This window comes from Hypanus sabinus, chromosome 6, assembly GCF_030144855.1.
Source record: "Hypanus sabinus isolate sHypSab1 chromosome 6, sHypSab1.hap1, whole genome shotgun sequence".
Lineage (NCBI taxonomy): Eukaryota > Metazoa > Chordata > Chondrichthyes > Myliobatiformes > Dasyatidae > Hypanus > Hypanus sabinus.
In genome coordinates, this window is record NC_082711.1 from 172,738,404 (window position 1) to 172,762,678 (window position 24,275).

A 24,275-nucleotide genomic window follows, 5' to 3' on the forward strand; every position below is an offset into this window, starting at 1 on the left:
GCTCGTGGAGTTCAGTTCCAGCGCCGTCTGTAAGATGCTTGTATGTCCCAACCCATGAACGTGTGGGTTTCCTTCAGGTGCTTCGGTTTCCTCCCACAGTCCAAAGATGCATGGTCATGCAATTTGGTAGTAGAAATAAATGTGTGGACTGTTTTCTAAATGGGGAGAAAGTGCAGGAATCTGAGATGCAGAGGGACTTGGGAGTCCTTGTGCAAAACACACTGAAGGTTAACTTGCAGGATGAGTCGGTGGTAAGGAAGGCAAATGCCATGTTAGCATTTATTTCAAGAGGTCTAGAATACAAGAGCAAGGATGTGATGCTGAGGCTTTATAAGGCACTGGTGAGGCCTCACCTTGAGTATTGTGTATAGTTTTGGGCCCCTCATCTTAGCATCGGAGAGGGTCCAGAGGAGGTTCACAAGGGTGATTCCAGGAATGAAAGGGTTACCGTATGAGGTACTCAATGGAATTCAGAAGGATGGGGGGAGGTGGGGAGGAATCTCATTAAAACCTTTTGAATGTTGAAAGGCCCAGACAGAGTAGATGTGGTAAGGATGTTTCCCATGGTGGGAGGGTCTAGGACAAGTGGGCACAGCCTCAGGATAGAAGGGCGCCCTTTCAAAACAGATGCGGAGAAATTTCTTTTGCCAGAGAGTGGTGAATTTGTGGAATTTGTTGCCACATTCAGCTGTGGAGGCCAGGTCGTTGGGAATATTTAAGGCAGAGATTGATAGGTTCTTGATTGGACACGGTATCAAAGGTAACGGGCAGAAGGCCAGGAACTGGGTTTGAGGAAAAAGTAGAAAATCAGCCATGATTGAATGGCAGAGCAGACTCGATAGGCCAGATGGCCTAATTCTGTTCCTATGTCTTATGGTCCTTTGAGACAGGCAGATGCCATCATCATGTCATGAGGGAGGCCACCAAGAGACCTATGATAACTGGAGGAGGAGTTGTAAGCTTCTGTGGCTGAGATGGGGGAGTAATCACAGCTTTATGAAAGAGTAGCAAAGAGAAAAAGCCATTGTTAGAAAAAAAACTCTCATGAAATCTCAGCTAGAGTTTTCCAGAAGGCATACAAGAGATTCTGAAGTCAGCTGGAAGAAGATTCTATGGTCTGGTGAAACTAAAATTGAGCTTTTTGGCCATCAGACTAAATGCTATGTTTGGCATAAGGCAAACACCACGCATCATCAAAAACACATCATCCCTATCATGAAGGATTGTGATGGTTGCATCATGCTGTGGGGATGCTTCACTGCAGCAGGCCCTGGAAGGCTTGTGAAGGTAGAGGATAAAATGAATGTCGCAAAATACGGGGAAGTCCTGGAGGAAAACCTGATGCAGTCTGAAAGAGAACTGCGACTTAGGAGATTTCTTTTCCAGCAAGACAATGACCCCAAGCATAAAGCCAAACCTGATGGTTGAAGGGTAATAGCTGTTGGGCTGAGGCTAGATCTTTAAAAATGTTGACACCAGGTACTTGAAGCAACTTGGTGATTTTTCTAAACCATTGCTTCAATATTATTTTACCACATGTTTATATACTATTATAGGTTCTGTTGAATAAAGTTTCAGATTTGTAACGTGTCCTTTTTGCAATCAGTGCTGATATTCTAGCTTGCAAGAATATCAACATCAGGACATTTGTTTTAAGGATTAGACAGGGAATATGGATTATATGTAGCAGAATTGATAGTACAGTTCCAAGTGTGTTCTGACATGCAATACAGGAGCATAATAGATGCAGAAATAAGAGAAACATAGGGGGCAAAGGGAGAAAAGGCTTTAAAAAGAAACACAAATTACTGGAGTAATTCAGGAAGTCAGGTGGTATCTATGGAGGGAAATTAACAACTAATGTTTAAGGCTGAGACCTTTCATTGGGACTGATTTTTATTTGGAAATAGCAATGGGTAAAACATTAATTTTTCAAATGGAGCAGATTTCAACTGGGGGATAAAGTGAGATTGAACTGACAGACTCAAGTAGACTGTGGGTAAAAAGATGGCCAATGGATTGTAATTCCAATGGGATTTAATTTTCTGGCAGGAAAAATTAGGGAAATAAAATGTTTTTAAAATGTCACTAGTTGAGGAATCGTCCATATCCACGGGAGTGTGGATGTTATTGTACGTGCATTGTAGGACAGTGGTGCTGGCTCAGTGAGCAGTTTGGAAAACTGTGTGTTTGCTGCAACCCAAAACTGAAAATTGTGTAAGGAACGTCATGTTGAACGATTAGGCTTTTGTTATTTTGGAATAGAGTGTACAGTGGAGTGCCTATAAAGCAGTATACATCCTGTACCTATTAAAGTAGCCACTGAGTGTATGCTTGTGGTCTTCAAGGTTTGTATTGTGCATTCAGAAAGACTCTTCTGCACGCCACTGTTGTAACATATTATTTGAATTATTGTTGCAATCCTGTCAGCTTGAACCAGTCTGCAATCTCCCATGACTTCTCAGTAACAAGGCATTGTCACCCACAGAACTGCTGCTCACTGGATGTTTTTTGTTGTTGTTTTGTACTATTGTACGTGAAAACCCTAGGAATCCGCAGTTTGAGTTATTCAAGCCACCCCATCTGGCACCAAGAATCATTGCTTGGTCAAAGTTGCTTGCATCACATTTCTTCCTCATTCTGATATCTGGTCCAACCAACAACTGAACCTTTTGGACATGTCTGCATGCATCTGTGCACCGAGTTGATCAACATGATGAGATTGCATTAACGTATAGGTGTGCCTCATAAAATGACATCTGAGTTGTATATTGATGTATTATTTCCACTGATTAGTGAGCTCCTGATTTAAGATTACAAACAACCCCTACTTTCTGGGAGAGGGCTGCAGTCCTAGAAGATGGGCTGCATTGCTGATTTCTGTACTTAAAGACATATCATCTGCGTGTCCGTCGAGACAAATGTTTTATAGCAAAATGTTTAGTTCTTTTTACGTTGTGTGAGAAGGACTTTTATCCTGCATGTCAAATGGACTGAATGTTGGCAACTGGGTCGAGTAGGGAGAATGCTGTGGTGACCTGGAGGAATTTGGTTGAAGGGTCTGTTTCTGTGCTGTATTACGCTATGACTGTGGTTCCATTGACATGCCTGGTTCCACAGTCTTCAAAGAAAGTTAGAAACTTATGTTTTTTTTTCCCCTAGGCTGAGAAGTTTGACGGATCAGGACAGCCAGTGGTGGCCATTAAAGGAGCCAGACTTTCAGATTTTGGTGGCAGATCTCTATCTGTTTTGTCATCCAGCACCGTCTTGATTAACCCTGACATTCCAGAGGCTTTCAAACTAAGAGCATGGTGTGTATTTTGTTCCCTCTCCTTGAGTAAGGTTAATATTAAAATGTTCTAAGTTTATATTATATGAATCAACGTCTTTGCAATATATTTATTTTCTTTGAACTTGTACTGAATCAAAGTATAAATCTACCTGATACTGGAGTGATTTGCTTTTCATGTTCCATAATGCATACACAATGCTGGAGGAACTCAGTAGGTCATTCCTCTGGGGAGGAATGAACTGTTGATGTTTTAGGATGAGACCCTTCATCAGGACTGGAAAAGAAGGGGTGAAGAAGCCAGAATAAGAAGTTGGGGTGGGGGGGGGGGGAAGAAGGAGTACACACCGACAGGTGTTGGGTGAATCCGGGTGAGGTGGAAGGAAGGAGGGTGGGGGGGGGGAAATGAAGCGAGAGGCTGGGAGGTAATAAATGAAAAAGATAAAGAGCCTGAGGAAGGAATCTAATAGGAGAAGAGAGTGGTCCACTGGAGAAAGGGAAGGAGGAGGGCCAACAGAGGGTGGTGATAGGCAGGTGAGGTGAAGAGAAAGGGGTAAGAGGGAAGCCAGAAGTTTATATTCAGTAGCTTTGGTTATGGTATCTAACTTGTAACAGGCGCCCTGTTGAAGCTATTTCACATAAATATGTTTGCCTAAGTGAAAGAAGAAAGAGGAATAAGCTACATGTCCAGAATTAGTTGGAACTGTGAAATAGAAAATGTAATCAGATGTTGTGCCTGGTAGATAAAGTAGAAGCTTTTGATACTGTACATCATCTGTTGAAAACAGTTTATAGAAGTAGCTGTGCAGTACCACAGTCATCCAGAGTTACACATGCAAAATGCTGGAGGAACTCAATAGGTCAGGCAGTATCTATGGAGGGGAACAGACAGCTGACGATTTGGGCTGAGATCCTTCATCAGGGCACACCACGATCATCATATTGTCTTGTACATTTGATGCTAAAAGCAGCTTTTACTGGATTGTTTCTATGGAGTTCAGTTTTCAAGCCATGTGCTCGTGAAAAAGGGGCATGCATAGGCCACTCTGCCCTCCAGGCCTGCTTGCCTTTCAGCAAGTCTGTATCTGATCTAATTGTAACCTGCTAGACTTTCTCACCTTAATGTTTACCAAATTCCTTATCAAAAACTTATCTATCTCTACCTTAAACTCTGCTTCTAATTCCAAGAACCTGTGCTTGCCTTGCTGGCTTTTTATTGTTGCCCACAGGAACTAATTTTATGAATAACACAAAGCCAAGAACAGAAATGTGCCTCCCTTATTTCAGAGTAACCGGCAAAGTTATTGAATTTTGCATCAAATTTTACAACTTAAACAATGAGTAAAGGGAATTGATTTAATAATCTGAGTCGCATTTTTGGATTAGATCTGCAGTTGGCCCATTTGTTTGGCCCGTAGGTCTATGAAAAATGCCTCCAACTAGCAGTTGGTGTCAATAGTGAAAGTCTTTACTGTAGTTTCCCATCAATAATTCATCTTACAGGCACACAACACTGGCTGTTTTTTTTATCCTCTTGCTTGCAAGCAACAGTGGGGGTAAGAAAATTGTTTGCAATTTGTATAATGCATTCTATTGATGTAAACATGGAAATCAAAAATCAAATGTGCAAGTGATGCTGTCTTATTTTGGAAAATGCACTTAAAGAGTACATTAATATTTTGGAGCCAGACATTTTAAAATTTGGATGACCCTAATGTGAACCCAGCTTTACTGAACATAAGTGTGATTGTGAAAGGTTCTAGTGGTTTTATTAATGCTGTTGGCACCAAGCTGTGTCCTTTCCTAATGGCTTTTGTAAGATCTGTTTTCGAAAGAAGCACAGATTATATGTGTGTAGATCAAATGTTAGCTAAATTGATTCAAGTGAATTAAAATTATTTCATCTTAAATTTTATACTGAACATTTTCCAAGTTAGTGGTGGTAGATTTTCGTATTTGGCATGCTGACTTGCTGCTTGATGCACTCAAAGTATGACTGACTTTTTGTAGGGAGCGTTGCCCGCTGTTGTTTTCCACAGCCATGAAACCCAACAAACCAGGTAGAGGTTCCTGCTGACTTGTGGACAGTTTTATGTTGTGAATTCCAGGGGTTTGGGTGATGATCCATGAGACTGGCGTGCCACCTTGACTGGCTTCATGCACTGGTACCCAGTGATAAAAAGCTGCCTTTTATTTACCATCATCTATATATGAATAAAAACAACCAGTCTTTCGTGGATATGTGTGCTGAGGAATGTATTTGAATCTGTAAAAGGAGATCTTTCATATTGAAGTTGCACTGAATTTCTTTTCTTCCTTTCTCTCCCACCCCCTGAAGAATTTTTCTGGGCACAACTGGGGCAGGTCTTCCTATTTATTGCATGATTGTGAAGACAGTATGTAGACCTTCAAAAACTAGACTTGCTCATGAATGCTGGTTGGACAGAGTGCTGTAGGATGCTATGCCTGTGGAGACATGTTGCATTAAAGACTTGATGTCATAGGGCATGAAGCAGATTGTTAACAAAGTCGTGTTATTTCCCCCCATGGTGCTCTACATCATCTACTCGTGTCAATTGCTCTTGGCCCTTCATGTAGATTAAATTTGCCATGTAGTCTGTCTAGCATGGGCTTTCAAGAATGATTCCTGGAATAAGAGATTTTTTCCTTTACAATCTGGAACTTGAAAGACTGTAGGTGATGTGTTAAAGTTATAAAATGTTTAACTTCTGAAGCCTTCAGAATGTTTGAATGCTTAGCATATTCAGGGCTGAGATAGATGGTGGATTCTTTGCCACCAATAGAGAATGTGAGCTTGTGGTTATACCACAATCTTATTGAGTGGCACATCAAACCCATGGGGTGAATGGAATGCTACAGTTACTACGTAGGAGGTTTCTGATGGTCAACTGTTTGAAATGTCAGAGAAATGCAGCTATACTTGTGTCCACCAGTTTCTGAAAAATCTTTTCGACTGTAGAAGCAGTTAACAGCCAGGACTTGCCAGTCCTTCCTCGCTACTCCTCTTTATCACCTCTCCACTTTCAACCCTGATTTAGGGTTTTGACCCAAAACATCGATGCATTTCCTCCCAACAGAAGCTGCTCTGCCTGCTGGATGCTTCCTGCAGATTGCTTGTTGAGTCAAATTTTACCTTATTGTTGTAATGCACATCTCCACTTAAAATATCATTGGTTTGAAGCATTCTCGTAGATTTATTGCCCTCTTATCAAGTTTTTCTTTTTAAAAGGTTGATGTCTGTATCTGGTACTTGTTGGATTAGATGTGACTGTTCACGTGTGTTATGTTTGCTGTGCAGGTTTGATACTGAAGGCCAGGTGATGGAAGGAACATCTATTTCTGATATGAAGGGTGGTTCCACAGGGGGGAACACGAACTGGAAAGTACTACTTGAAGTTAAAAATGAAAATTTGGGTCACGGAGATAAGGTGAGTTCAGACGTGGATTGACAGGAGCCCCAGCTTGGCAGAATGGTATTCCAAATATTCCATTGTCATTGTTATTTTGTCTGGCATTTCTGTTGAATGTTTCTAGTAAGTTGTGTGAAATATTCAAAGCTTTTGCTATGCCAGAATGCTATCATCCAGCTTTTTTTTTCCTTCCTCTCCTTTCAACTTTACTTGTGCCCTTCCCTCCTGAATGTTAGACTTGGTTTTTTTTAAATCTGCATTTTCTATGTATGCCCTTGCACATTATTTTCTTGACGGAGGCAGTTTGGCATGTTTGTCTGAAGAACCTTGTAGTCCTACTGAATCATTTTTTTACTTCAACTGCTTTTTTTTTAATCCACCCATCTTTAACATTACCTGGTGCTGATATCTGGCAGGCTGGCATCAAAATTAAGTTTTTCCAGATTAGTTTTCAGCTAATAAATTGATTGGGATATCCTGTAGGGAAGTGCTACATGGATTGTTATGCTTAATCTCATTCCATTTGATTATTCTTCCCCCTTTTTTGTTTAAGAACTTGGGATACGTAATATCAAGTAATCCAATCCAGCTGACAGGTGGTGTGTTGGTATTTGGTTAAGTTGATGATGTGATTAGACTGCACTGGAGAGCAGATTGTATTCCATCCTGAGATTCATTTTCTTGTGCACATTCACAGCAGATGCAAAGATCCACTATAGAATCAATTAAAATCAATAGAATCAATTAAAGGGTTCAAAGGAAGTTCACAAAAATGATTCCAGTATTGAACAGTTTGTCACACGAAGAGCGTTTGATGGTTCTGAGCCTGTATTCTCTATAATTCAGGCTTCAATGAGGTCACCCCTCGTTCTTATGTTGAATGGTGAAAGGCCTCTCCCACCATAGAAAACATCCTCTCCACATCCACTAAGACCAGAAGACACAGCCTCAGAATAGAGGGTGTCCCTTTAGAACAGAGATGAGGAATTTTTTTTGGCCAGAGGGTGGTGAATCTGTGGAATTTGTTGCCACAGGGATGTGGAGGCCAAGTCTTTATGTATGTTTAAAGCTGAGGTTGATAGATACTCGATTGGTCAGGGGATAAAGTGATACAGAGAGAAGACAGGAGATAGAGTCTGAGGAAAAATGGACCAGCCATGATGACAGAGCAGACTCAATGGACCAAATGGCCTAATTTGGCTGCAATATCTTATGCTCTTTAAAAACTACACACAAACAACGGCAAGCAATGTGCAAAACAAAACTGCAAATACAGAAGAAGGTAATGATTAATAAATAATACTGAGAACATGAGTGAAGTTATCCATACTCATTCAGGAGCCTGATGGGTGAAGGGTACTGACTATTACAGAACCTGCTGGTACGGGACCCAAGGCTCCTGTACCTCCTGCCCAATGGCAACGAGAAGGGAGCACATGGAATTGTAAACTCTCTTGAGGGTTCGTGATCAAGTTTTTTAGCATTGGTATCATGGAGCAGATTATTGACATGGGGCAGCAAACCTGAAATTTTGTGTAACTGGTATTGAATGTGGCATTTGATTCATGATTTCTTGTTGCTCGGTAATTCACTTGAGGCATATTATCTGTACGACAGCACCTGATGCAGGGTTCCTATATCTCTCAGCACTATATTCTGAGGGAGTTTTGTTGATCATAATTGGTTCCTGTCAATCTGATAACTGGCAGCTGTTTGAAAATCTAGTCTATGTAAATTTATCAACTCAAGATGAGATTTTTAGTATTCAAGGTTTAGCTTTTATTTTGGGGAGAATGAGCTCATGATGATGCAGGTTGTTATATAAGTCTGCTTTTGATAAGTAGATATTTACATATTCTCAACATAAAACCAAAGTGATTTAACAGTTGCTTCAAAATTCAACTAATTTATAATAAATTGGAGGGCCGTTGTTTGTTACTGCAGCATGTTATACTTTGCCTCTGGCTCTCATCGGTGCTTCCTTGGCTAATGCACATTCTGAAGTATATTTGGTAGTTTTTACAGATGCCTACTCCTCTAATTCCATTAAAGTTTAAATATTTTTTTGAAAAACTTCTCCAAATAAGCTCCTTAAAATTTGTTATCCAACTTTCCTCCAGATAACTTGGTTAAAAAATGTGTCCTGATCAAGGGTCATGGACTGAAATTTCAACTGTTTATTCTCCTCCATGTATGCTGCCTGACTCACTGAGTTCCTCCAGTGTTCTGTGCGTGTTGCTGAAGAATCCCAGCATCTGCATATTCTTGTATTTAACTTTGTGAAATAAATAAGCGTAAGTTAATAGGCCACAGACATAGGAGTAGAATTATACCATTCGTCCCATCGTATCAGCTCTGCCATTCGATCATAGCTAATTTATTATCCGTCTTAACCCCATTCTCCTGCCTTCTCCCTGTAACCTTTGACACCCTTACTAATCAGAAACCTCTGCTTTAAGTAACTTGACTTCCATAGCCACCTAGGGCAATGGATTCCACACATTCTGGCTAAAGAAATTCCGAAGATATGTTCTTCTCTTCAGTTGTGTCCTCTGGTCCTAGACTGCCCCACTGTTGGAAACATCCACTCCAGGCCTTCCAATATTTGATGGGCTTCAATTAGATCCTTCATCATGCTTCTAAACTCCAAGTGCAGTCCTGAGCCATCAAACATTCCTCATATGTTAACCTTAAAGAGTTGGCCAAGTGTGATTTATTGAAGTCTGTTAAATTGCAGACAGACAACTTTGTATTTGTTTCTCTGCTATAATTGTAGACATTGGTATTAATAATGGATGAAGTTGATACAAGTGCAGGCTAAGTGATGGGGCTGCGGGAAGTAGTTTTATAAATAGAAAATCCATGTATGTGTAGTGTTATTGCTTTTTTAATGCTGTGCACCCCTAACTCTGATTGAACTTTTTCCACTTGGGTTGGTTTATTTCATGGAAGATATTAATTGTACTCACGCTTTGCGGAGAGGATAAATCGGAAAGTTTTCCAAACCATGCTGCACACCTTACATCACATTTATGGATGATAACTGCATGAGGCAATTGCATTTATTCATCTCAGCTGCCCTGGAGAAAGTGGAAATGAGTTTTGTTTTTTTTTTGGAAAGAAATGAAGTTGAAGAAAAGGCTCTGCAAGAACAAGGCCCAAGTATATACAGTACTGCTTGAGTTAGAACCCAGCACTGTTGACCAAGCTTGTCTTGTTGTACACAATTTCTGTTGTCTGCTATTTCAAACCTTTGCTCCTTGATGGTCCTTAGAAAGTGTGTATATCCTATTGGTCCACGCTGACGACTCAAAAAATTGACGGACAAAAATGTATTTTGTAGTGTGGTATACATTCACAATGGATCATTTCTGCTCTAATCATTTAAGGAGCCACAGTAGCTTAGTGGTTAGCACAGCACCATTAAAGATCAGGGTGTTTGGAGTTTAATTCTGGAGCCATTTGTAAGGAGTTTGTACCTTCTCCCCTTAACCACGTGAATTTCCTCTGGGTGCTCCAGTTTCCTGCACAGTCCACAGATGTACTGGTTGGTAGGGTAAGTGGTTATTGTATGTTGTCCTGTGATTAGGCTAGAGTTAAATCACTGGGTTACTGGGTGATGTGGTTTGGGCTGGTGGAGTTTGTTCCATACTGTATCTCTAAATAAGTAATCTTTTCTTTAGCCTGATTATTACACGACTGTTGGTACCATTGTGTACCTAAGGAAGGAAAACTGCATGTACCAGGCGTGTCCCACCGCAGACTGCAATAAGAAGGTTGTGGATCAACAGAATGGCCTTTATAGATGTGAGAAATGTGATCGTGAGTTCCCCAACTTCAAATATCGAATGATCTTGTCAGTAAGTGAACTCTTGAGAGCATGTTTGAAAATTTGGTTTCTATTCTTTCACAAATAATAATTTCTTGCACAGCACTCAAATTTTAAGTTTTAGAATGTTCCGTGGTGATGAGTACACATAACTGAAAGAATAACTTATCAAGCGGAGTTCAAGAAGCTCACTGATTTTACTCAGCAGGTCAAGCAGCGTCTATGGAGAGGGATAAACAATCAATGTTTTCGGCTGAGACCCTTCATTTGGACTGGAAAGGAAGGCGAAAGATGCCAAAGCAAGGTGGGGGGGGTACAAGCTGACAGGTGATTGGTGAGACTAGGTGAGCAGTGAAGGTGGGTGGAGGGGGGGGGGGGGAATGAAGTGAAAAACTGGGAAGTGACAGGTGAAAGGTCAAGGATTGAAGAAGGAATCTGATGGAAGAGGAGAGTAGCCCACAAGAGAAAGGGGAAGAGGAGGGGCACTAGAGGAAGGTGATGGCCAAGTGAGTAGAAGAGAAAGCCTCGTGTACAAATATTTAGTTTTCTGCTTTCTAGGTGTATAGTATGGGCCAAATATTAATTCCATGGATACTACCTGACCTGCTGAATTTCTCCAGCATTTTGTGTTATTATTCTGGATTTCTAGCATCTGTAGAATCTCTTGTCACGATTGTGCTGTCACCTGAGACCTGTAGGGTGGAGGTGTTCTCCACAGATGACTGTTGAGCACACTAACACTTGCCATGTAGTTTGTTGACTTGATAGAACCAGCACTGGAAGTTGTAAATGCTTACAGTAACTGAGGTAGTCTTTCGCTATTTTTTCTTAACATTAAGTAGTTTAGAATTTGTGATAAATGTTATTTAATGATTTAAACTATTGCTTTCTGGAAGGATTTTAAAATATCAGGTGACTTTCTGCGTGCAAATCAGTCTTCAATTACATCCTCAGGTAAATCTGGCAGACTTTGGAGAAAATCAGTGGGTAACGTGTTTCCAAGAGACAAGCGAGGCAATCCTTGGGCAGAATGCCAATTATCTTGGAGAACTGAAGGACTCGGTGAGTGTTTATTCGTTTCCTTAAATATATTTCAGTTTTAATATCTGGACTTGATCAGCTGAATATCAATTTTTCCTTTTTCCATATCTTTTGTTCTTCTCTGAAGAAACTGATAATTTGTGATTTGTACCAGCTGCCTATCTCCAAGGTAGTGAATTCTAGTGATGAAAATAAAGCTGGCATTATTCTTCTTCATTCATCACCCCTACTGAGGTATAGGTTGCTGACAGCAGCTCGTCAGAGTCCTCCCACCTGGGCCAGTCTTTCAAATTGTTGCCAGGTGTAGCCCATCTTCACAGATCCTTCCCCTCTCAGGGATGTGGTCTTTGGAGTTTCTGTAGCACTGAGTTTTTACAGGATGGGGTTGCTAACCCCATGCCCAAACCACCATCTCTCACAGCCAGGCTTGAGACTGTCCATGGTGAACAGTTGGGATTCTTGGATTAAAATATTTGCTTTTTAAATCCTACTTCCATTGAGCTAGAGAAGTGTATCTTTACCTTTCCCACACACATGGCTTCATCTATCACCTTCTAATTTGTCCCCCTTCTCTCGCCCACCTCCATTGCCACCCCCCCACAGCCTTTTTATACTGGCATCTTCCCCATTCCTTTCCAGTCTTGATAAAACTGTCTTAAACGTCAGCTGTTTATTCACTTCATAGATGCTGCTTGACCTGTTGAGTTCCTCAAGCATTTTCTTGTATTCCTCTAGAGAAGTGTTTTCAGCTTCTCAGGTTTTAGTCCAGATTTGCCCCTGCCATTTTAAAATGTTTCACAAGTTGCAATTTACTGAAGTCCAGGTAGTGCACATGAAAATTTTGTAAATGAGTGAATAACATTCTATAGCAATGTGGCAATTCACTTGTGCTTTTGTATTTTAAAAGCCATAGACACCATCTACTTAAGACAGTAATTTAACCACAAGAGATGGGAACAGAATTAACCTGGGACTTCAGGTTAATTCTTGAGCACCAATCATAGTTGAACTTCACTAAATTACTTAACCTCAAGACAATATTGCTATCTATCAAATCAAATCTATTACCTTTTCATTGCTTTCATCTGAACTTCTGTTATTGTGGATTATTGCTTGAATTCCATGAAGCATCAAGTACTGAGGTTACTCAACAGAGCATTCAGCATCTACAAGGAGAAGCAGGTTAATGTTTCAAGTCAGTGGCATTGTTTTCACACTTATCATTAATTTTCAAGGTGCTAATGTTAAATGGTATTTGCATCCTAATTGAGACTTTATCAGTGAAGAATAGCCGTGGGCAAAAGTGAATATCTTTTGGAATGGTTGGATTGCTGACAACGTTAGCCACTTTCTTTCAGGCTTTTCACCTCCCGGGAGCAGCCAACTCTAATCTTCTAAACCCACAAAATTCAAACGTTGGAAACCAGTGCAAACAAAATAATATTGCTTGGTCTTTACAATTAGCCCTTTTAAGGCTCAGGGTATACAGATGAGGCACTGATGCCAAGCTTGCAATGCACATATGATGCTGTGCCTCCAGTGAAATAGTATTCTTTCTTGGTATTTATTGAATTTTTCCCTGACTAATTCAATCAGGTCTCTAGCCAGATTCTTTCTGAGAACATTTCTTCTGCTGAATTCTTAAGAACTGTAATAGTAAATGAAAATAAAAGCACTAATGAATGAACGGTTTGTGGAATGAGCATATTCAATGCAGTTCTTTTTCAACTTCTCTCTCCCTTTCACAAATGCAATGTTAGTGTTCATTTCGAGACTATACAAGCAAGGATACAATGCTGAGGATTTATAAGGCATTGGTCAGACTGTACTTGGGCCCCTTATCTAAGAAAGGATGTGCTGACATTTGGAGATGGTCCAGAGGAGATTCAGGAGAATGATCCCAGGAACGAAAGGGTAAAATGAGGAGTGTTTGCTGCCTATACTCACTAGAGTTTAGAAGAATGGGGTGGGGGGGGGGGGGGCTAGATTTAATTGGCCACAGATGACTGTGAAGGCCAAGTCATTGGATATATTTAAAGCGGAGACTGATAGGTTCTTTATTATTCATTTATTTGTTTCGAACCTGTGTGGAGCAGGTTCTTCTGCCTGAGCAAGCTGCATCGCCCAGCAAACCAGCAAACATTACCTTAATCGCAGGACATTTTACAATGACCAGTTAACCAACTTACCAGTATGTCTTTGAGCTGTGGGAAGAAACTACGCATGGTTCATGAAAATGTACAAACATCTTGCAGATGACACCGGAAGTGAATTCTGAACTTCGGGATGCTCCGAGCCGTAATAGTGTTGTGCTAACCACTACACTACCATGGAGGGTGTCAAAGATAATGGGGACAAGGCCTAATTCTGCTCGTGTCTTATAGTTATTGTATAATGTCCAGCCTGTGTTGTACACTTGCTTTAACATTTTCAATACTGGATTCTTGTTGTGGATCATCTTGTAGAGTGAATATTGAACAGTTTCGGACTCGTGTGATTTTCTTCCCACAATTATATATCAACTTGTTTTTTTTAAGGCAACTTCCTATTTTATATTTTCCCATTTTAAGTCTTGGACTTGTTTTTTCATATGCCTTTGCTTTTGAACAATGCAAAAATAGAAAGAGATGTGATGGGTTGGAAAAGATTCCAGATAAGAAAATGACTATTTATATAACATTGACAGGAATTCACATTGCCTGCTTAACTAGTGAGTTACTTTTATAGCTAAGAGAAACAGGAAAGAAATTTATGTGGCTAAAGTTTTCTACTTAGATAATGCATTTCTTTCATTTATTTGAACAATCAGGAAGAAATATTCAGTAATGTTTTCTGGCGTCCAGGAAAATAGTTAGATTTTATTTTTAGCTCAGTGGCATTACTGTGTGGAATAACGGGTGTCAGCGTGATCTTGAATAATAGTTTCTGCATTCAGCACTCATGCTCGTATAAATACAAAACCAACGAGGCAGAAATGACAAGGTAATAAATAAAACACAATTAAAGTGAAATATGATTGTATTGTAGTGGGTGCAGGAGAAGCATATCCAGCTGGTTGGTGATGGTGTTCTAGTTTGGGGCTGCAGTTGGAGTCTTTCTGACTATGCATAAAAACAGCTTGTCTCGTGAGGAGCGGAAGCTGGCCTTTGTAGCTTTCTGCTGTTGATGGAGGTGTACAAGATGAGAGACGTAGATCTTTTTCACAGCAAGCAGGCAGCGGAGTAAGTCGCTGTTTTTCGGGAGAAAATTCATATTTTTTTTAACTACTTGGGATAAAAGAGGCACAACTGCGCAGGCGCATGACCTCAGAGCGTGGAAGGCTTAAAAAGAACACCGCCATATCCAGCGGGCAGCGTCGGAGCAGGCAGCGGAGTGAGAGGATGCAGTGATAGGGCTTTGGCTCAATGGGCTTAGGCGGAACCAGGAAGAGGCTTCCTGTGACCGTTGAGTCTTATAGTAAAGGGGCAAGTTACAGATTTATTTATTTATTTATTCATTTAGTGATAGCAGTATACATTAGAGGTATGCATCTGGGATTAGTGTTGTGCTTGGATTGCCAGATGTGGGGACCCTGGGAGACTCCCAGCCTCCCCAAGGATTATACCTGCACCAGGTGCATTGAGATGAGGCTCCTTAAGGACTGTGTTTGGGATCTGGAGCTGCAACTTAATGACCTTCAGCTAAGTAGGGAAAGTGAGGAGGTGATTGATAATACCTGTAGAGAGATAGTGGACAGCAACTCTGTGACAGTCCCCCTCAGGAATCGATATATTGTTGTAGATACTGTTGGAGAGGTTGACCTGACAGAGGAAGACCACAGCGAACAGGACTCTGGCCAGTGCCGTGATCAAGAGAGCCAGCAGAAGTGCATTAGTTATAGGGGACTCCATAGTGAGGGGAACAGACAAGAGATTCTGCGAGCCAGACAAGGATACCCTGATGGGGTGTTGCCTCCCTGGTGCCAGGGTGCAAGATGTCTCAGATCGGGTCCAGAGTATTCTAAGGAGAGAGGACGAGCAGCCAGAAGTCTTGTTATGTGTTGGTACCATTAACATAGACAGAAAAAGAGAGGAGGTGCTGAAGGAAGATTACTGGGAGCGAGGAAGAAAATTGAAAAAACGGACCTCCAGAGTAATAATCTCAGGATTACTGCCTGAGCCACGCGCTAATGATGGTAAGAATAGCTGAATTAAGCAGATGAATGTGTGGCTAAATAACTGGTGCAGGAGGCAGGGCTTCAAATTCTTGGATCATTGGGATCTATTTTGGGGGAGGTATGGAAAATAGAAATAAGTCAAAGATACTGTGCAGCAAAGATGGCAAGAAGGACAGGCAGGTGAATAGACAGGATAGTTTGCTGTGCAATAGAAATATAGCAAAATTGGTAACAGATACTGATTTAAATGTACTGTATTTAAATGCACGCAGCGTTAGAAATAAAGTGGATGACCTTGTTGTATAGCTACAGGTTTAAAGATACGACATAGTGGCCATCACTGAGTCATGGCTAAATGATAGGTATGATTGAGAGCTGAATGTCCAAGGATACACCGTGTATAGGAAAGATAGGAAGGGAGGTAAAGGGGGTGTCGTGGCCCTGATGATAAGCAACGATATCAAATCACTAGAAAGAAAAGACACAGGATCAGAAGAGGTAGAATCCTTATGGGTCGAGTTAAGAAATAGCAAGGGCAAAAAGGCACTCATAGCAGTTATTTACAGGCCTCCAAACAGCAGCTGGGATGTAGGCTACAAGTTACAGCTGGAAATAGAAAAAGCGTGTCAGGAGGAAAATGCCAAGATAATTATGGGGGATTTTAATATGAAAGTGGATTGGGGAAGTCAGGAAGGTACTGGATCTCAGGAGAGGGAGTTTGCAGAATGCCTACGGGATGGCTTTTTGGAGCAGCTTGTCCATAAGCCCACCAGGGGATCTGCTGTTTTGGATTGGGTGCTGTGTAATGAACCTGAGGTGATTAGGGAGCTAAAGGTAATGGAACCCCTTGGAAGTAGTGATCATAATATGATTAAGTTCAGTTTCAAATTTGAAAAGGAGAAGTTGGTATCAGGTGTATCGATATTTCAGTGGAACAAAGGAAATTACAGTGGTATGAGAGAGGAACTGGCCCAAGTTGATTGGAAAAGTAAACTAGATGGAGGGACAGTAGAGCAGAATTGGATGAAATTCCTACTGAAAAAATATATTCCAAGAAAAAAAGAAAATCATGAATGGAAAAATGGCACAAATGTGGCTAACGAGAGAGGTTAAGGCTAAAATAAAAGCAAAAGAGATGGCATACAAGGAAGCAAAAACTAGTGGGGAAACTGAGGACTTGATGACTTTTAAAAACTTACAGAAGGAAACTAAGAAAGTCATTAGAAAAGGAAAGATGAATTATGAAAGGAAGTTGGCAATTAACATAAAAAAGGATGCTAAGTTTTTTGTTAAGTATACGAAGAGTAAAAGAGTGACACAGCCTGATATAGGACCGATTGAAAATGATGCTGGAGAAATTATAATGGGTAACAAAGAGATGGCAGAGAAACTAAATGAGTATTTTGCATCAGTCTTCACAGTGGAAAACATTAGCAACATAACTGAAAGCCAGAGGTCTCAGGGAATAGAATTAGGTACAGTCAAGATGACTAGAGAGAAAGTGCTTGGGAAGCTAAATGGACTAAGGATAGATAAGTCTCCCGGACCAATGAGGTGCACCTATGGGTTCTAAGGAGGTGGCTTTGGAGATTGTGGAGGCATTGGAAATGATCTTACAGCAATCAATAGACTCTGGCATGGTTCCAGAGGACTGGAAGGTCACAAATGTAGTTCCGCTGTTTAAGAAAGAAATTACAGACCTATTAGTCTGACATCGGTAGTTGGAAAGTTATTGGAGTTGATCCTCAAGGATGAGGTTATGAAATACCATGAGGTACATGACAAAATAGGCCCAAGCCAGCATGATTTCATGAAGGGAAGATCCTGCCTCACCAACCTATTGGAATTTTTTGAGGTAATCTCAAATAAGATTGACAAGGGAGAGGCTGTGGATGTTGTGTATTTGGATTTTCAAAAGGCCTTCGATAAGGTGCCGCATAAGAGGCTGCTTAATAAGATGAGGGCCCATGGAATTACAGGAAAAATATTGGAATGGGTGGAGCATTGGCTGATAGGCAGAAAGCAAAGGGTGGGAATAAAGGGATCCTATTCTGGTTGGTTGCCGGTTACTAGTGGTGTTCCGCAGGGGTCGGTGAAGGGGCTGCTTCTTTTTACACTGTATATTAATGATTTAGATTATGGATTAAATGGTTTTGTGGCTAAGTTTGCGGATGATACCAAGATAGCTGGAGGAGCAGGAAGTGTTGAGGAAACAGAAAGGTTTCAGAGAGACTTGGTCAGTTTAGGAGAGTGGGCAAAGAAATGGCAGATGAGATATAATGTTGAGAAAGGTATGGTTGTACATTTTGGAAGAAGAAATAATCGGGCAGTTTATTATTTAGATGGGGAGAAAATTCAAAAATCGAAAGTGCAAAGGGACTTGAGGTTCCTCGTGCAGGATACCCTAAAGGTTAACCACCAGGTTATCGGCAGTAAGGAAAGCGAATGTTGGCATTCATTTCAAGAGGAATAGTGTTTAAGAGTAAGGTGCTGATGAGGCTCTATGGGACACTGGTGAGACCTCATTTGGAATACTGTGTGCTGTTTTGGGCCCCCTATCTTAGAAGGGATGTACTGATGTTGGAGAGAGTTCAGAGAAGGTTTACGAGGATGATTCCTGGAATGCAGGGGCTAACATATGAGGAGCATTTGTCGGCTCTTGGACTGTATTCATTAGAGTATAGAAGAATGAGAGGGGATCTCATAGAAACATTTCGAATGTTGAAAGGGTTGATGTGGAAAGGCTGTTTCCCTTGGTGGGTGAGTCCAGGAAAGAGGCCACAGTCTTAGAATTAGAGGGTACCCATTTAAAACAGATGAGAATTTTTTTTTAGCAAGAGGTTCGTGGATTTATGGAATTCGTTGCGACATACAGCCGTGGAGGCCCGATCATTGAGGGTGTTTAAGGAGGAGATTGATAGGTATCTAATTAGTCAGGGTATTGAGGGTTATGGGGGAAAAAGGTGGAAATTGGAACTAGATGGGAGAATAGTTTAGCTCATGGTGGAGTGGCGGATCAGACTCGATGGGCCGAATGGCCTACTTCTGCTCCTTTGTCTTGTGATCTTTTCCCAGGGCGGAAAAGGCTAACAAGAGGGTGCATAATTTTAAAGTGATTCAAGAAAAGTATATTGGGGGGAGGGTATCAGCGGTAAAATTTTTAAAGTAAATTCAGAGTGGTAAGTGCATGGACTGCCCAGCCAGATGGAGGTGGGTACATTGGGGCATTTCTGTAACTCTTAGATAGGCACGTGGTGATAGAATATCAAACAGTACAAGTCCTTCAGCCCATGTGTTGTGCCAACCTTTTAACCTACTCTGAGATCAATCTAATCCTTCCCTCTTACATCACCACCATTATGTGTCGTGTCGTATGACATGGGTGATCATGATCTATGTAACCATGATTAGTCTTGGCAAATTTTTCTACAGAAGTGGTTTGACATTGCCTTCTGGGCTGTGTCTTTACAAGATGGGTGACCCCAGTCGTCATCAGTATTCTTCAGAGACTGCCTGACATCAGTGATCACAGAACCAGGACTTATGATCTGCAGCAGCTGCTCATACAACCGTCCACTACCTCATGGCTCCCGTGGCTTCACATGACCATGATTTGGGGGGGGGGGTCGGGGGCGTTGGATTAAGCAGGTGATACACCTTACCAGCAGGCTGAAATATACAATTATGCCACAATTATAGAGGGTAAATACTCGGCTCCTTTGCTAGTTCCTTTTAAAGTCTAACGTACATCGACTTCCCAAATTCCTTCAAATATACAAATACCAGCAGGCTGGCAGAGTGAAGGAGTGCCTTGCATTTCATTTGGTAGAGTCATGGCTATTCACTTTTCTATCAAGAAGATTTTCAAGATGTATGATTTTTTTTGGTTCCCATCTGTTTTCTGTTCTCCCTTCTCAAGCCCCTCTTTCCAGTGCTGTGAAGACTCAGAATGTCACTTTAACAAAATTAAAGCTCATAGTGATGGGATTTACTTTCACTGTACTTTATTTTTGTTTTCATTATAGAATGAACAAGCCTTTGAAGAAGTTTTCCAGAATGCAAACTTCCGGTCTTTCACCTGCAGAATCCGTGTCAAACTTGAAACATACAATGTAAGTGACTTAATCTGGAATCATATTGACTAGATTTTGCTTCACTGGTCAGCGCAGTTAGTAATTTTTAGAAAAAGTAGTGCAAAAGGAGCCCTGTGATGCTTAAGTGTGATGTTTTAACAAGGAGTGACTGAACTGAATCAAATCCAGATTGTATTTCTGTTCAACACCTGGTGCCACAATTATAGAGGGTAAATACTCACTTCCTTTGCTAGTTCCTTTTAAAGTCTAACGTACATCGACTTCCCAAATTCCTTCAGTATTTCTGTTGCTGAGATCTTCTTTGTAGCTCCTGAAACAAGCTAGAAGTATATCCAGGATTTTAATTGCATTAATTCCAACTTGTTTATTCTGATATAGTGCCTTCCTATTGTTCTATGAAGATTATTTCCAAAAATGATGCTCTGTGCTACTATAGGGGAAGAATCCTAGAAGTGAAAGGTTATCAAATGCCCTCTCTGCTTGACCTTCACTGCCAATCCTTATAATTGAGGATTACTCTGAGAGGTTGTATCATTATTCATACCTGAAAAACCTTGTCCCCTTTTAGCAAAAGCATTAGAAGCAAGTGGAGACTGCATTACTGCTTTAGTTTGTTCCTGTGTTCAAGTATGAGTTATTTGATTCTCAGCCTCATTCTCTTAGTGTGAACATGCTCTAAATGACATCCATCAGTCTCTGAGGTTTGAATTCCCAGAGCTCACAAATCTCTGTGGATAGTGGGGGGGATTGCGAGGAAGGAAAGGGGCTGGATTTGATATTGTTTTCTTGTTGTGTTCCGTTGTTCTGCCACATATTGTGGGCATGCAATGTTGATGCTAGGATTTGTGGTCCCCCCAACACATCCTTGGATGTTTTGGTTCTTAACACAAATGATGCATTTCACTGTTGCCACGTGAATAAATCTGAAAATGAAAAACTCACCTAGTCCTAAATGGATGGTATTTTACCCTTAGTACGGCCCTTATTCTCCAGCCAGAAGAAATCAAATCCCAGCACTTTCTCTGTCCAGCCCTAGGAATCTTGAGCATTCCATTCTTCTAAACACATTACTATCCCCCACCCCCACCCTTTTCACGAGGGAGCTCTGATATGATGTGATTTGAAAAGGCCATTTTTGGTACAAAGTATTAAATGTGAAGGTACTTAAAAAAAAATTAAACTGCACTATCGTTCAAGTATTTAATTAAACTGCAGTTTCCACCACCTGCTTGGAAATCTTATCTGTTCTGCTGGATTGCATTAGCTTTGCTGGAGAATCCTGCTGAATATTTTGTGCCAGCAGCTGTCCTTGAAATTGTTTAACAGAGGGTAGCCAAAAGACAAAGTGATCTCAGTGAAACATAAAGGATAAGTATATGAGCCTAGTACAAGTGGAGACTTGAAATAAAGGTTAATTGTTTATAACTGGGAAATTTAGTCCCTCTTTAGCATCCTCTGCTTCAGGACAGGAGATATTCATATATTATTTAGAGATGCCGCAGGCCTTTCCAGCCCACTTAGCCAACTCACAGGACAATTTACAATGACCAGATTAACCTACTAACCAGTACATCTTTGGAGTGTAGGAGGAAACTGGAGCACCGGAGGAAACCCACGCGCTCAATGGGAGGTTGTATAAATTCCTTATAGGCGAGGTTCAAATTAAACTCTGAACTACTATTGCATTGCGCTGACTGCTACACTACTGTGTTGCCCCATCTAACTACTGTAGTCAAGAGTTTTTGATAGCAGGGGAACCAGAATAATTTTGAAAGAGAGCAAGAAGCTTATAAGATTAGCATTGATCTCTTTGGCACACAAGACTCAAAGCAGCCAGCTTCTTGGTTAAAAAGAAATGTGGGAAATAGACTTCTCACATTTAACCTCAAATATTGAACCATTCGGAGAAAGTAACCTATTTAAAAGTTGAGATTCTGCAATTTGTTTTCCACTCTACCCTCAAACTTGTCTATGGCTGATGCTCCACATCTTTTATCTCCCCAAGTGCAATTAATTGCATTGATCTTTCAGTTTTCATACAGCGTCTCTTCTCTGCAGTGCATCTAGGTGCTCCTGTCTTTCCCAGCCTCTCTTGCTTGTACTGGTAATGACTTGTTTTATCTTCCTCTGCTTTCTGCACCCCTGCCTGCATTGTCACCATATGTCTGTCACCTCCAGGTTTCCATCACTGGTCTCTGTATCAAATTCAGGCTTTTATTCTTGATTTATTCTGTTGTAGAATAAATCAGTTTTTTCCCTCTTATATTTATGCATGCCCAGATTGCATGTAGTACAGTGAGCAGTTGAGGAAAGAATCCTTCTCTGTAATTTTGCCTTTCTATTTTGATGCCCCCAAGTGATCTAAAAGGCACCACCACCACACTAGTCTATAATTTCAGCTTTAACTATCATATATTTATTAAACTGTTGCAAAAACATAAATAAGTAAACACTTTTGAATTTTAAATAACTAAAAATCTAACTTCCTCCAACTTAACTGTGAAAAAAGTGGCAGTTCATTTCAGCTTTAATACATCCACAAAAACTATCTGACCAACTTGACCGTAAGACATGGGGCAAATTTAAGCCATTCAGCTCATCGAATCTGCCCCATTATTCCACTGAACACAAAATCGGCTGAAGTAAGAATAAATTTCCAGGGAGCTGACTATAAAACACCCCCTTGAGTAAATTAAAACCTGTAGCCCCTCCTTTAGTCAGCTAATTGAAGCAAATTTTAAAATTAGTAGTAATCTATCAAGATAACTTGCAATATGCTATACACTTTTTAATCCCATTTAGAATGATGCTATTACCATAGATATAGATTAAGGAACTAGTTTCCGTACTGTCTTCTCTCCAAACAAGGGCTGTCAGCTTCAGGATGTACTGTTCGTGATGCCCAATTAGCATGAAATGGGCTCCATGTTTATCTTGATGTCCACTTTAATTTTGACCTTTTAATTCAAAGGCTGACCCTCAGCTTTCAAAATGCAGTCGATAAATCAAAACTTTCCTTTCACTATTCTGTCACTTCCGACATATGCCAGTTATTAAAGTGCATCCATATCCCGAAAGCCTCTCTTAGGCTAGGCCCGTTAATTTGGGACTTTGCTGTTTAATTTGGAGTTTGGCTATCTAACCGGGTCTGTTTAATCAATGTATTTTCACATCCTTTAAAAAGTTTCCTGTTGTGCCTCTAGCCCTCTTTCCTTTGCTCTTTTTCACCCTACTTGCCTCACTGCAGCCTTGACTAATCCAAGCTTTAAAACCAAGATTGTTTCTGTAATGCCTTGCTAACTAGTCCCTCTGTTTCCCCTTTCTTACAACACAACTCATTCTGAATACTAAAGCTTTCCACATCTTTACTCACTTGCAATCCTGCATTTCAGCTCATTTATTTATGTATCGGTTTCAGAATCCTTTTACTTGCAAATCCTTCTGGGGTCTCAATGTAAGTTAACTCTGTTTTTACCCAGTTCTTTGCCTCTGCTAGTTTTTCTAATCATCGGTTTTTATTCCCTGTATGCCTCATTGATCAACATATACCCAGCGGTCACATTATTAAGTATACCTATACATATTGTTGGTGCATATATCTAATCAGCCAATCACATGGCAATAACTCAATGCATAAAAGCTTGCATTGGTCAAGGGTTCAGACCAAACATCAGAATGGGGAGGAAACGTGATCAAAGTGATTTTTACTGTGCAATAGTTGTTGGTGCCAAGGCAGGGTGGTTTGAGTATCTCAGAAACTGCTGATCTGGGATTTTCTCATACAGTGGTCTCCTAGAGTTTACAGAGAATGTTGCGTTAAACAAAAAACACTGAACAGCAGTTCTCTGAGTGAAAGTGCCTTATTAATGAGAGAGGTCAGAGGAGAATGGCCAGACTGGTTCAAGCTGACACGAAGGTGACAGTAACTCAACTAACCACACTTTATGACAGTTGTGTGCAGAAAAGCACCAGTGCTCAACCTTGAAGTGGATGGGCTACAGCAGCAGAAAACCACACTGAATTGTACCTCTGTACCTAAAGGTGGCCACTGGGTGTATGTTTACCCTCTAGAACAGAGGTTCTCAACCTGGGCTCCACAGACCCCTCAGATAATAGGCTCCTTGCCAAAATGGTTAGGAAATCCTGCTTGAGAAACCCTTCTGATCTGTCACCATCTCTTTGAAACTGGTTTACTGGCACATTAGGGACTTTGATTGGCAGATTTTCCAGACCACTGGCTCTTATTAATATTCCAAAGTAGTTGATTCACTTTTTAAATGTTATGCAATATTGTATTTTTTCTAATGAGAACGAAGTTGAAATGAACACTGAAACCTGTGCTGCTTCTCTCCCCCCACTCCCGGGTCAGTTGAAAGGTAGCTTGAGAAGCAGGCCTCTGAATTGAAAGTGAACACGCATTCAGCAGATGCTGGAA

General features: G+C 40.8%; 1 protein-coding gene across 1 annotated transcript in view; it reads left to right on the top strand.

Moving 5' to 3' along the window:
• The window catches only part of rpa1 (replication protein A1), an 85,709-nt gene that overhangs the window by 59,495 nt on the left and 1,939 nt on the right, over positions 1–24,275 (top strand). The window contains exons 12-16 of the mRNA XM_059973582.1: positions 3,163–3,311; positions 6,609–6,738; positions 10,404–10,580; positions 11,504–11,611; positions 19,772–19,858. Of these exons, the coding sequence (XP_059829565.1) occupies positions 3,163–3,311; positions 6,609–6,738; positions 10,404–10,580; positions 11,504–11,611; positions 19,772–19,858 (651 nt within the window). The remainder of the gene's footprint in view (positions 1–3,162; positions 3,312–6,608; positions 6,739–10,403; positions 10,581–11,503; positions 11,612–19,771; positions 19,859–24,275) is intronic.